At 34.8% G+C, this 12,500-nt stretch overlaps 1 protein-coding gene and 1 long non-coding RNA gene across 2 annotated transcripts in view; both read right to left on the reverse strand.

Annotated features, from left to right (window-relative positions):
• The window catches only part of LOC149132556 (uncharacterized), a 7,736-nt gene extending 1,784 nt beyond the window's left edge, over positions 1 to 5,952 (reverse strand). Inside the window, exons 1-2 of the long non-coding RNA XR_016244185.1 lie at positions 5,417 to 5,952; positions 1,613 to 2,562 (exon numbers count right to left, since the gene is read on the reverse strand). This is a non-coding gene — a long non-coding RNA (uncharacterized LOC149132556). The remainder of the gene's footprint in view (positions 1 to 1,612; positions 2,563 to 5,416) is intronic.
• Positions 5,953 to 6,902: 950 nt separating this feature from the next.
• LOC106870875 (protocadherin gamma-B6) overlaps positions 6,903 to 12,500 on the reverse strand; it is a 10,863-nt gene continuing 5,265 nt past the window's right edge. The window contains exons 2-3 of the mRNA XM_089362142.1: positions 10,943 to 12,500; positions 6,903 to 9,774 (exon numbers count right to left, since the gene is read on the reverse strand). The exon at positions 10,943 to 12,500 is cut by the window's right edge and continues 897 nt beyond it. Of these exons, the coding sequence (XP_089218268.1) occupies positions 9,751 to 9,774; positions 10,943 to 12,500 (1,582 nt within the window). The 3' untranslated portion in view covers positions 6,903 to 9,750. The remainder of the gene's footprint in view (positions 9,775 to 10,942) is intronic.

The raw sequence follows: 12,500 nt of genomic DNA on the forward strand, positions 1-12,500 counted from the left end.
TGTTAGTGTGTGTATGCAAGTGTAAATGAGCATGTGTGTGTATTTTCATTTACATGCACATGTGTTGCTTACATATACCTGCATCTAAATCTTAATTTATTAATATTTAGAATGTGTCCTGTGTTGCAGTGTGTGTCGAGTAGAAGAGATTGCTTTGGTTCAGTTGATACCTGAAATATTAAAGAGGATATACACACACATATATATATATATATATAATACATATATATATATATATATGTACATATAAATACGTACATGCACACACATATACACATATACATGCATGCATACACATACATACATACATACATATATATATATATATATATATATATATATATATATATATATATATATATATATATACACATGTGTATCGGTGGTGACTCCAGCACTTGGGCTGTTTGGGCTTAGCCTTAGTATAAATTTTGTGAAGTGAACGTGTATGTGTATTTGGAAGCTGATTTAATCTCTGCCAAAACTGACTTCAAGTATATAACTGTAGCCAATAACTTGGGCTCCTTTTATTGAGCCTGGTCGCAGTTCATTTATTTTCATTCAGCCTCTGGCGGTCATCTTAGAGGTGCCCTGTATCAAAAAATATTCATAGCAGACGTTCCCTCAACATCATTCACCTGTGCCTGACTCAGGATCAGAATTTACAGCCCAAGTTGTTACCTATAATTGTAAAAATTATAAGTAATTCAAATTCAGTTTTTTCCTAAAACAATAAATTTCTTTTGAGATTAGGATTTAAATTGCAATCTATGAAAAGTTTTCTTTCTACAATATTCTTAAAGGAATTAAAAATTATCCAGCAACTCGAGTTAATACAAATGAGCCTGGCAGGTGTAGAAGACTAACTGGCATCTCTTGTCAAGAGGTGTAGAAGACTAACTGGCATCTCTTGTCAAGAGTACAGGTGACAGTCAGATAGGTGATGTTTGGTGTGCACCCTACTGTCGTTATTTGATTGCTGTTCTTCCGTGCATCTGTGTTTAAAGATCTGTTGTGTTTTACCCTTAACTTAGAAATGGAGAAAGACATATTAAAACTATATTTATGTCTTATTGTTAAATTATCAGGGCACATGTAAGTCTGCAGTGTGTGTCATGTCTCTTACCGCCTTTTATACACGTGTCTTATGCGAAGTCTGTGAGCCCAAGTGATGCTGATGACCTGGAGTCGCTTCTGATATGTGTATACATATACACACATATATATATATGTCTGTATATATATATATATATATATATATATATATATATATATATATATATGATTAAAGAGAACATATATACATCAATAGGATTACAAGTTTACATGAAATGGCACAAGTGCAAAATAGTCAAAGAAATCTAATGTGGGATAATGAAAATCGGGTTAACATAACAGTCAGACTGGACTGACAGTAAGAATGTATGGAATAACATAAAACCAGCATAGGGTAACAGTAAAATAGTATGGGGTAACATAAACATTATTTGGGTTAACATAAGGGTAGGCTAAAATGCAGTAGGACGTAAGGGAAGAGATTCTACTTCAACACAGAAATGGCAACATTAAATGAATAAAATGAAGAGATTTGAAATATTTCATGAATATTTACCTCTGTCATAACTGGGTCTCTTTTCTTCTGGCATACCTGTGTTGGCCTACATTGACCTGTGTTGGCCTACATTGACCTGTGTTGGCCTACATTGACCTCTGTCACAACTAGATATCTTTGCTTGCAGGGCACATGTTGTGTTTCAAACTGCAGGTAAAAATCTTCCTTACATTCCACAAATGGCATGTTTCTATTATTCATCTCAGAAGAGTACCTCACTGGGGTACCAGGAATACTGCTGCTCTGACACGGTAATGGTTGATCAATTCTGTTACATATAGCTGACCGATTAACACCTTTCCTAGTGCTCTTGGCCGAGCGAGACTGACCACTGCTACATTTCACAATACACAGTGTGATCGACACTACAATCACCACAGATACTATTACAGCCGCTACTACAAGGATAATTAATAACGGTACGTCCAGTGTTCTGTTCTTCTCTAAGTGGACAGCCGGCATCTGTGCTGATGTCTTGTTAGTGACCCTTAACGACAAAGACACAGTAGTTGTGGCTGACAACACTGGGCTACCAGAATCCTTGACCATAGTGGAAAAAAGAAATCTCCTTTAAATGTACAGACAGGGGAGAGGAAAGTTGTTCAAAAAACCTCTTCTGATCAGCACACAGCTTCCAAGTTTTAGTGACATATTTATTTAAAGCATTAGTGTTGTTGTTAAGAGATGGAAGTGAGGCACAAAAGCATGAGGTGGGGAGGTGGGGACTGGGAGTTCATAATACTGTTTCATTGAGCAAAGAAGGGTATGATGTGTCTGTCCATGTTGATGGTGAAATTGGTGAGATGTACCAAGATTTGAACCCTGGAACTCAACATTATTGCTTAGTGAGAAGTCAGCTGCAATGTTCCCTAAATAAAGGTGTAGGGAACACATTTGAGAATATAAGATTTGTAGAGTTGGGTCAGATGGGTTCAGCTGTGAGGTCATCTCTGGAAAAAGGTAAAAAAAGAAACAGATTAGACTGATAATGTGTGTGTGTGTGTCGATATATGTGTATGTATGTGGATGCTTTAAATGGCACCAACAATGGAAAGACATTGAGTATTTCCTCTTCTAAATATGATTATCTTGTTGCACATAGGAAGTTAGGCTCAAGGTGTATAACAAAACCCATAATATTCTACAGATGGAACATACTATCTACAAGTATCTGATAACACGTTTTGGAATATAGGAGTTAGAGAAAATAATGCTTTCTAATTTTTGAGAGAAAGCCAGCAGTTTTGAGGGTGGGGGGAGGAAGTCAATTACATCAACCTGACCCCAGTATGCAGCTGGTACTTATTTTATCAACCTTGAAAGAATGAAAGACAAAGTCTCCTTTGGCAACATTTGTATCCAGAACATAAATAGCCAGAAGAATCGCTGCTAAGTATTTTGTCTGTTATGGTAATAATTCTACCAGGTGTTCAGGAATATTAGAGGTCAGATGTGGGGGCATGCACAATTGCAGTGCATTCCTGCATTCCAGTATATTCCCAGGTCTTCTTGGGCAACCTGCTGAGCAGTGTCCCAGTCTGTCCTCATTTCCATGAAATACCTCCTCACCTGCCTTGAACATGTGGCATGTGACCAACCAACATGAGCTGTAAACCCAGCTGGATCCTCAGTGAAGTGAACACAGACAGCAGGGTCTTATTCAGAACATTGAGCAAAATGGCCAAACAATCTCAGCTGGAATCATACAAGTAACAGGACACATTCCAGTTTCTGAGTAGAGTTGTTGGCTGGTAGCCACGATCCTGCCAAGCATATTTTGGTATCAAACGAGTTCAGGCAGCTCCTAAGGCCCTGGGCAGTGTCCAAGTCTCACAACTATAGAACAAGACAGGGAGGACCAAAGACCTGAATCTCTGTCCCTCTGCTCAGAGATCTGTAGTGCGAAACACCCTTGTCCACCAGGAGTAGGAAATCTTGGCTCAGCCTGAGGAATGTCAGAGATAATAATGGAATAACCTAAGCTGCTGCATGGTGTAATACTAATAAGCTTAATATTTTAACATTTTTAGGTATCCCAGCCACAGTGAATTAGCTGATAAGTTCATAAGGTCATAGATGAAGCAGATCCATTAGATTGGTCATCAGTAAGTCCAATTTCTTTTGACTAGTTCACCTGTAAAAAAGACCATGAGTTGTGGACTGAAGCCTGGCACAGCTTAACAGCTCCTGTAAAACCATCTAAGCTATGCCAACATGGGAAAAGGACATTAAACGATGATGATGATGCTATTTACATATATGTATACATAGTAAACTCGATCTCCCTATACTTAAAATTAATCTCAGTTTCCATTGGTGAAGATTAATGATATTGTTGAAGGTGTGTATGAAGAAGAGAAGCAACTCCCAATGTTTGCCTTCAAGGGCAATTACTCTGCAATGAGAAAACCGTTTTAGAAGTAATTTCTTAGCGCTCTCAGACCGATTAAGCAAAACTGCCCACACCGTAATTTCTTTGAGTTGTGACATTAGGACATCTGAACATTTTGGAAGAGTTCTGAAAGGAACTTCTGTCAGTAGCAATAATGGGACAATTCATCTGATTTCTAATTAAGAGACATTGCACATAGATTCAAAATGTGGAATTCTTCAATTAGGCAGAATCTGGCTTAGCTTCATCGAAGGAAGACATGTTATTCCCTAGTCCCTAACTTTCTTAATGAATTGTAACAGAAGAGTGGCATTTTCCCCATTCTTTAGCCTGAATGGTTGAAGCTATTGAAGAAAGTAGACCTTGAAAGTGCTATCTGTGAAGCCCTTATAATTCTTCTTAAAACTATCCTCAGTTTTGGCCACTTGAAATAAGACTTAGAGAAGCAAGGATTTTAACTGTTGCAAGCTGGATTATGGTGACTGTCTAGGATCTGGATGGTTGTTGCAGTCTTTGACTTAGAGGCTATGTTGTCTATACATGAATGACTAAGTTTAACATTGGGTGAGTTGAACAGCTTATGCTCTATGTGGTGTGTAGTTTGAAAGTAATGTTAAAGAATTCTTACCTATATTTGTGATGGTCTCTACATTATGATTCATGAAAACCAGGTTAATTTATTATTAGTTCCACCTTGTTGTGTGCTGGGTGGATCTTGGCTATATAAAATAATTTTTTGTTGAAGCCATTCCCAGCAGCACATCATTTTATATATATGTGATGTGTATATATATATATATATGTATATACATGTATATATATATCACTAGTTTAATAAGTGCCAATGCATGAAACTTTCAGACCTTGAGTTATTCTGTTGTTTCTGTTCAATATTAATAAAAAAGATACATACATCGTTGCTATTATGCAAAAGTGTCGTGAGTCCAAAATGTTGCTTTTTCAGAAAATGAAAAAATAGATTCACCATTCCATTTCTTTTTACATTAGCAACAGTTTCAGCTTAACAATAATACTTTGTTGAGTGCATAAAATCGTAATTCCATGCATGTATGATATTTTCAGAAAGAAATATTTTTGCAAAACTGTCATATGTAGGACTTACTACACGTTTGAAAAATGCTAAACCGTTCTACTACAGTCTGACAATTTTCATCCGAAGAATCTGGAGATACGATAGTTTGAGCAAAAGAACCGGCTATTGCAAGCATTTGATCAAATTGAGAAATACAACAGTTTAACATAATAGCAATGATAGATAGATAGATAGAGAGACAGACAGATGGATAGATAGAGACAGTGTGTGTCAGAGAGAGAGAGAGAGAGAGAGAGAAGGTAAGAGAATAAATGATTTGTTACATTAAAGATAAATTATATCAATAAACCTGACCTACCTCCGTTCTATCATCCATGATAATCAAGTAGCAACATGTGGCAGTAGAGATGTGGATCAGAGGCTGTAACTGTTGTTGTTGTTGTTGTTGTTATTGATCCTGCTGCAAATATCTCCAGCTCCAGTCAACCTTTTGGGTTTGTTGCTGGTGTTGGTGGTGGTGTTATTGTTGTTGCTTAGCAACAGGTCAGCCCTGAACAAGCAGACATCAGACCAAAAGGCTTTCTAGCAATGAGCATTTATCTTTTTTGTACATCCGCTCTTACATTGTGCAATGTGGTCATTTTGTCTGAGATGATGGGATGTGACTGAGGGAGATTTAGCTGCTATTTCTAGCAATTTGAATAACCATGTAGAGGCTCCCTTCTTGGTTTATGTCTGGTTCTGTAGAAGAGAGGGCAGGAATACATTGCCCGCCTTTTTTTTTTCTCTGTGTTTGTACAATATATATATATATATAACAGGGAGCTGGGTATAAAATGTATATATACATTATGACAATGATTATAAGCAATGTATGTGGACGTGTAGAAAGTTAACAATGTCATAGAAATAGCTTGAAACAGTGATGTATACATACATGCCCATACTAGCATATATATACAAATATATATGTATATGTATGTGTATGCATGTGTGTGTACATATATGTATATATACACATATCTGTGTATGAGTATATATATATTTTATATATATATATATATATATATATATATATATATATATATATATATATATATATATATATATATATATATATATATATGTTTGTGTATGTATATATATATATATATACACACACATACATCTTGAGAGAGTTATTACTTACCATAATAATATTGCGCAGATATTTTTTTTTTAACATCCAGTATGTATAATTTTAAATTTTGTTTGTGACAGAGTGTTTATTAAATTTCATTGAATTAATTTTAATTTTTGAAAGTTCAGGAGAAAGTCAATAAGTGTAAACACACATTCATATAGGAAATATATATATATACACACATATATATATACATACATAAACATACATGCATACATCCATTCACATATACATACATATACATACATATATATGCAAATGCATATATGTGTGTATGTATGTATATATTTTATAATATATGATATGAAAGGCAACCTTTTTAATAATTATCAATTATTTTTCTGTATTAAGACCAATTTTAATTTTTTTTTTTCCATTTTCTTTTTAAAATCCATATACACGGAAATTTTACAAAATATCCGAAGGAAAGGTAAGTCTGTCTCTAGCTTGTAGAGATAGTTGATAAAATAGGTTCCAGTGTGTGGGGGAGGGTATTGAAAGCAGACAACACGCAGACATTTATTACGCCAGATATAAAGATCAATTTCGGCAGATATTTCATAATTTTGTTATTAATATATATATATATGTACATAGATATACATAAATTCATATATATATATATATATATATATATATATATATACACAATTCTTGTCGATGTAAGCATTTAATTTTGTTGTTGTTCTTGGTGGTGGTGGTGGTTGCAGTGGTGTTTTTTCCTAATTGTTCTTTTTTTGTAAGTATTTGTTTCTTTATTCATTATAGATATTTTCTTTTTTAAAAGGAAAAAGACAAATCGTAAACGTAACCAATTATTTTGATCGATTAATGAAGCAACGTGGGCAATAAAATTCGAACAGATCAATCTGATTGTTATCACCGATCTGTACAAAAAATCTTAGATATTGGAATCAATCAATCAATAGAAAACAGTTCAATAAAAACAGATAATACATTGATTTCTGCACATACACATATATATATATATATATTTGTATATATGTATATATCTATGTGTGTGTGTGTATATACATAAATATATATATAAATACTTACACACACACCCATCCATATGTATTTATCCTTTGATAAACTGTTGCAGCTTATTTGTTGATGATGTTGCACTTGTTTCATCATAGATTTATCACAATCTCTTTCTTTCTCATTTCCCTCTCTCCCTCTCTCTCTCTCTCTCTCTCTCTCTCTCTCTCTCTCTCTCATTATCTCACTATATCTATTTCACTTCCTATTTTTCTCTTTCTAGGTTTCTTTACTATATCTATCCTCCCTATTATTTTGTTTCCCTATTAAGTTCATGTACGTATATATATATATATATATATATATATATATATATATATATATATATATATATATATATATATATATATAACACAACACATCTTGTGTATGTGTGTTCGATTTTGTTTATTGTTTATATATATATATATATATATATATATATATATATATATAACACACATGTATACATATATGTGTACATATATGTGTATATGTATGTACATACATACATATTTAGACACACACATGTGTGTATTGATACATACGTACAGGCGTACATACATACATACATACATACATACATACATACATAGCTAGATAACGAACTGGGTGTATAGGTGTGTGTGCGTGCAATGATGTGGCAAGCAGTCGTTAAAATGATGAACTGGCGTGGAATAAGATTTATTCAAAGACGAGTGTGAGTGATGAAGCAGAAGAAACATGAGGTCTGTGGAGGAACTCACAGACACACTCAGCTTTGTAGGAATCTTATACACACACACACACGTATGTGTATGGGTGAATGCATACATACATATGTCTACATATGTGCATATGGCTGTATGTGTATGTATGCATGGTTATGTTTGAATGCATGTAAGTAGGTAGGTATGTATGTTCGTATGAATGTATGTATGCGTGTGTGTACACATGTATGTATGCGTGTCTATATGAATAGGTGCGTATGTATGTAGAACGGATTTTCTCTCTTCCTAAGCACATTAACTTTTATACATTCACTCAGTCAGTCATTTGGTTATGCATAAACACATACATACATATATACATACATGCATACTTAAACACACATACATTCTTGCATAGACACGCATACATATATACACATGTACATACATAAGCTCATATACATTCATACATACATAAGATCATATACATTCAAACATACATACTTACATGTATTCAAAGATAACCATACATACACATACATATACACTAAAGTACATACATACACATACAAGTACATATACACACATACATGCATGTGAATACACATCCATAAATACACGTGCACCAACCTATACATTCACCCATGCATACATATACACATACATTCATACATCCTCCATCCACACACACATGCATACATATACTCATCTACACATCCATATATCTTGCATTACAGATACTCCTGTCAATATATTGTAGTAGAGAGCATTGGACACACAACTCCAAACACAAACTGCAGCCTACTCCCTGTTCTCTATTACTCCCTGTACTCTATTGATCCCTGTTCTCTATTACTCCCTGTACTCTATTGATCCCTGTTCTCTATTACTCCCTGTACTCTATTGATCCCTGTTCTCTATTACTCCCTGTACTCTATTGATCCCTGTTCTCTATTACTCCCCGTACTCTGAGACGAACTGAAGAGAATAGGTAAAGCATTGACAATCCTGGCTAGAATCCATGTTATCCTTACTGATCAACTAACAGAAGCATGAAGGCCTTCTCATCCTCCTATGCATTATTCTGGAATGATGACCATGTGAAGGGTATAAAATAGAGGGGTGTATATAATATGATCTGTTGTGTAGTCTATAACACTTCAGTGTGTTTATATTCAACTATGTAGGTCTGTGTGTGTGTGTGTGTAGCATACTGGTATGCAGTGTATATATGCCTGTTATATATGTTTAATGGGTATCCATGTACACACATGTTCATACATGTGTGTATAAATGATCACTTAATGCCTGATTTTTAAGTTTATATATGAGTTTATGAATATATATATGCGTTTATACAAATATATGATATATATTATACATATATATTCATATACATTTACACACAAATGCATGTACAAACACACACACATACACCAATACAGGAAGCAATCTCTCTTTCATCCCATTTATGCAAATTTTTTCAATTTCTGTGGAGATTCTGGAATGGTTTTCTAAGCCAAATAACCTGAGAGCATCCAAGGAAATTCCTCTTGTATAACTTTTTGTGTAAAAAATATTAAAAAAATAAACAGAAAAAATAATTGGAAGAAAAATGAATAATTAAGGTAAAAAATTGAAAAAAAAAAGCAATATAAATAAAAAATAAATGATTAAAACAAGTTAATTAGGCAATTTGGTGAAAAGTGTTGCAGGAATGATGGAAGAAGTGTTGACAAAATAAGAGAATTAAGTAATGGAGAATGAAGTTGGTCATTTGGTGCTGTGGTTTACCTATTATCTTTTGACTCGAGTTGGTAACTGAAAGAGGAAGAGAAAAATGGAATTGTTTTCAGACTGAAAGACGAAATGGTTAACTACAAAAAGATTGAGTTTCCATATATGAATAAAAGAGTTTTATATAGAAAGATAGAATGGTTTCATACACATGGATAAAATGGTTTTAAAAACAAAAGAAAGAATGGTTTTAAATTTTTTTTAAATGCAATGATACCAAAATATGTGGACCCTTCCCTCACTGCTCCTTCAGTTCCATGTGGTTTAGTATTCTTTACTGACCCCATCTTGAGGGTAAGAAGCAGCAATAGATCCTATTAAAATGTTTCAGAAACTATTGTAAAAGTCCTTCTACTATGTATTCTTAGATTATTTTAGCCTTTTACGCGTTTCAGTCATTAGATTCTGGCCATACTGGAGCACTGTTGTAAAAAAACACGTTACCACACTGTGAGATTGAACTCAGAACCACATGATTGCACAACAAACCCCTTAAACACACAGCCGTCACTTCGTCTCTATAAGTATGATTCAAAATCGAGTTCGTTTCAGCGTCTAAAATAATTCTGTCAAATTTTACTTCAAGGCCAGCCATGCTATGGGTGGGGTGGGATTTTAGGCCATTACACCCACCCCAGCACCTGACTGGTACTTCCTTTATCAACCCTAAAAGGATGATAGGTGAAGCATAAAATAATAAAATGGTTTTATACTGAAAGACGGAATATAATAAAGAACCAAAACACTCCTTGATAATTGTTGCTTTATTTGTTGTTGTGTCAAATGATTTGATCTCAGGCAAGGTTCTGTTTTATCTTAATCTGCTGAAATTATTGCACACAGTTGTAACCCATGTGCAATCTACACACCTCACCTCAAGCTGGAACAGATTCCAGGAGCAGAGACCCCTAAAGCCTTCACCAATGACTACTTACAAACACAAATAAAAGAAAGCACAGGATACAGTGAAAACCTGTTCACACAATTCTGGAAATATTAATCTTCATAAAATATAATTTAAGGTGCAGTATATAAAAATAACTGCAGCAATAAGGATGTCAAGTGGTCAAATATATTCATCTCTCATATCTCCTGACTTTTTATCATTTATATATATGTACATACTCACATACACAAATATACACAGGTTTACATAAATATACATTAAATTATAATATATAATGCAACTTACCAATATTGTGGTGGGTGGACTCTTCTCCAGGGTACCCGTGTTTGACCAATCAATCTGAGACTCATACTGCGGGTAAAAATCTTCCTTACATTCCACAAATGGCATGTTTCTATTATTCATCTCAGAAGAGTACCTCACTGGGGTACCAGGAATACTGCTGCTCTGACACGGTAAAGGTTGATCAATTCTGTTACATATAGCTGACCGATTAACACCTTTCCTAGTGCTCTTGGCCGAGCGAGACTGACCACTGCTACATTTCACAATACACAGTGTGATCGACACTACAATCACCACAGATACTATTACAGCTGCTACTACAAGGATAATTAATAACGGTACGTCCAGTGTTCTGTTCTTCTCTAAGGGGACAGCCGGCATCTGTGCTGATGTCTTGTTAGTGACCCTTAACGACAAAGACACAGTAGTTGTGGCTGACAACACTGGGCTACCAGAATCCTTCACCACAAGCACCAGTTCGTATGAGCCAGCATCATTGAGATGAGGTGCACGCGAGAAAGACATTTGACCAGTTAAAGAGTTCAGTGTAAACAAGCGTTTATTGTTACCGTCAAGTATTCCATACTTGAGGAACGCATTCAAATGACTGTCTCTATCAGACGCTCTAATCACAGTGATGGCATTGGTACTTTGCGGATGGTAGTGGACATTGATATGGAAAAGGTCAGTTGTAGGGTAGATGAAATACGGATCATTGTCGTTTCTGTCTAAAACCTCAACAACAACATTCGCTGTGTTATTCAACGATGGTTTACCATTGTCTTTGACAAAAACCTCAAACTTATACATGTCTTCTTCTTCTCTGTCCAATGGTATGTTGCTGGTAATAAAACCATAATCGCTCACCTGGAACGGTATGTTATTTCTGTCTTTGCTCAACAGTGAGAACGTCAGTTGACCAGCACTTCCCAGGTCTGGGTCAGTGGCATTAATAAAACCTATAGGAAAGTTTGCTTTACCATTCTCGTAGGTGAGGAAGTGGAATGTATCTTTGGTAAATTGTGGTTGCACATCATTCACGTCCATTACTTGGATTGAAATCTTTCTCTCTGTCTTCAAAGCAGGGCTTCCATTGTCTTCACACACAATTCTCATGTTAAAATGGTCTAATGTTTCTCTGTCAAGTGATTTCTTCAGAGTAATCTTGTATTCCTTTGATCCTAAATGTGAGAGGACAACTTTATCATGTTCTAATTTACAACTCACTTCTCCATTTGCACCAACATCATTGTCCACCACATTCACATAAGCTAGATAACTGCCCACTTTTGTTCCTTCGTAAATAGCTGCAGTGTCCTTCTTCAATTCAGACACAAAATTTATATCAATTTCAGGAGCATGGTTCTTTTCATTGAGAACATTCACCCGTACAATGGCAAAGGAATTTAAGGATGGATTCCCTCCATCTTTGGCCTCGACATATAATTCATAAATGCGATGTCTCTCTTTTGAGAAATTTTCTGTGATAAACAATTTTCCAGACTCTCTTTTCAATATATAACATTGTTTGGCATTTTCTGGTGTTTCTGAACTGAAA

The sequence above is a fragment of the Octopus bimaculoides genome, chromosome 14, assembly GCF_046866305.1.
Source record: "Octopus bimaculoides isolate indiv1 chromosome 14, ASM4686630v1, whole genome shotgun sequence".
In the NCBI taxonomy this organism is placed as follows: domain Eukaryota; kingdom Metazoa; phylum Mollusca; class Cephalopoda; order Octopoda; family Octopodidae; genus Octopus; species Octopus bimaculoides.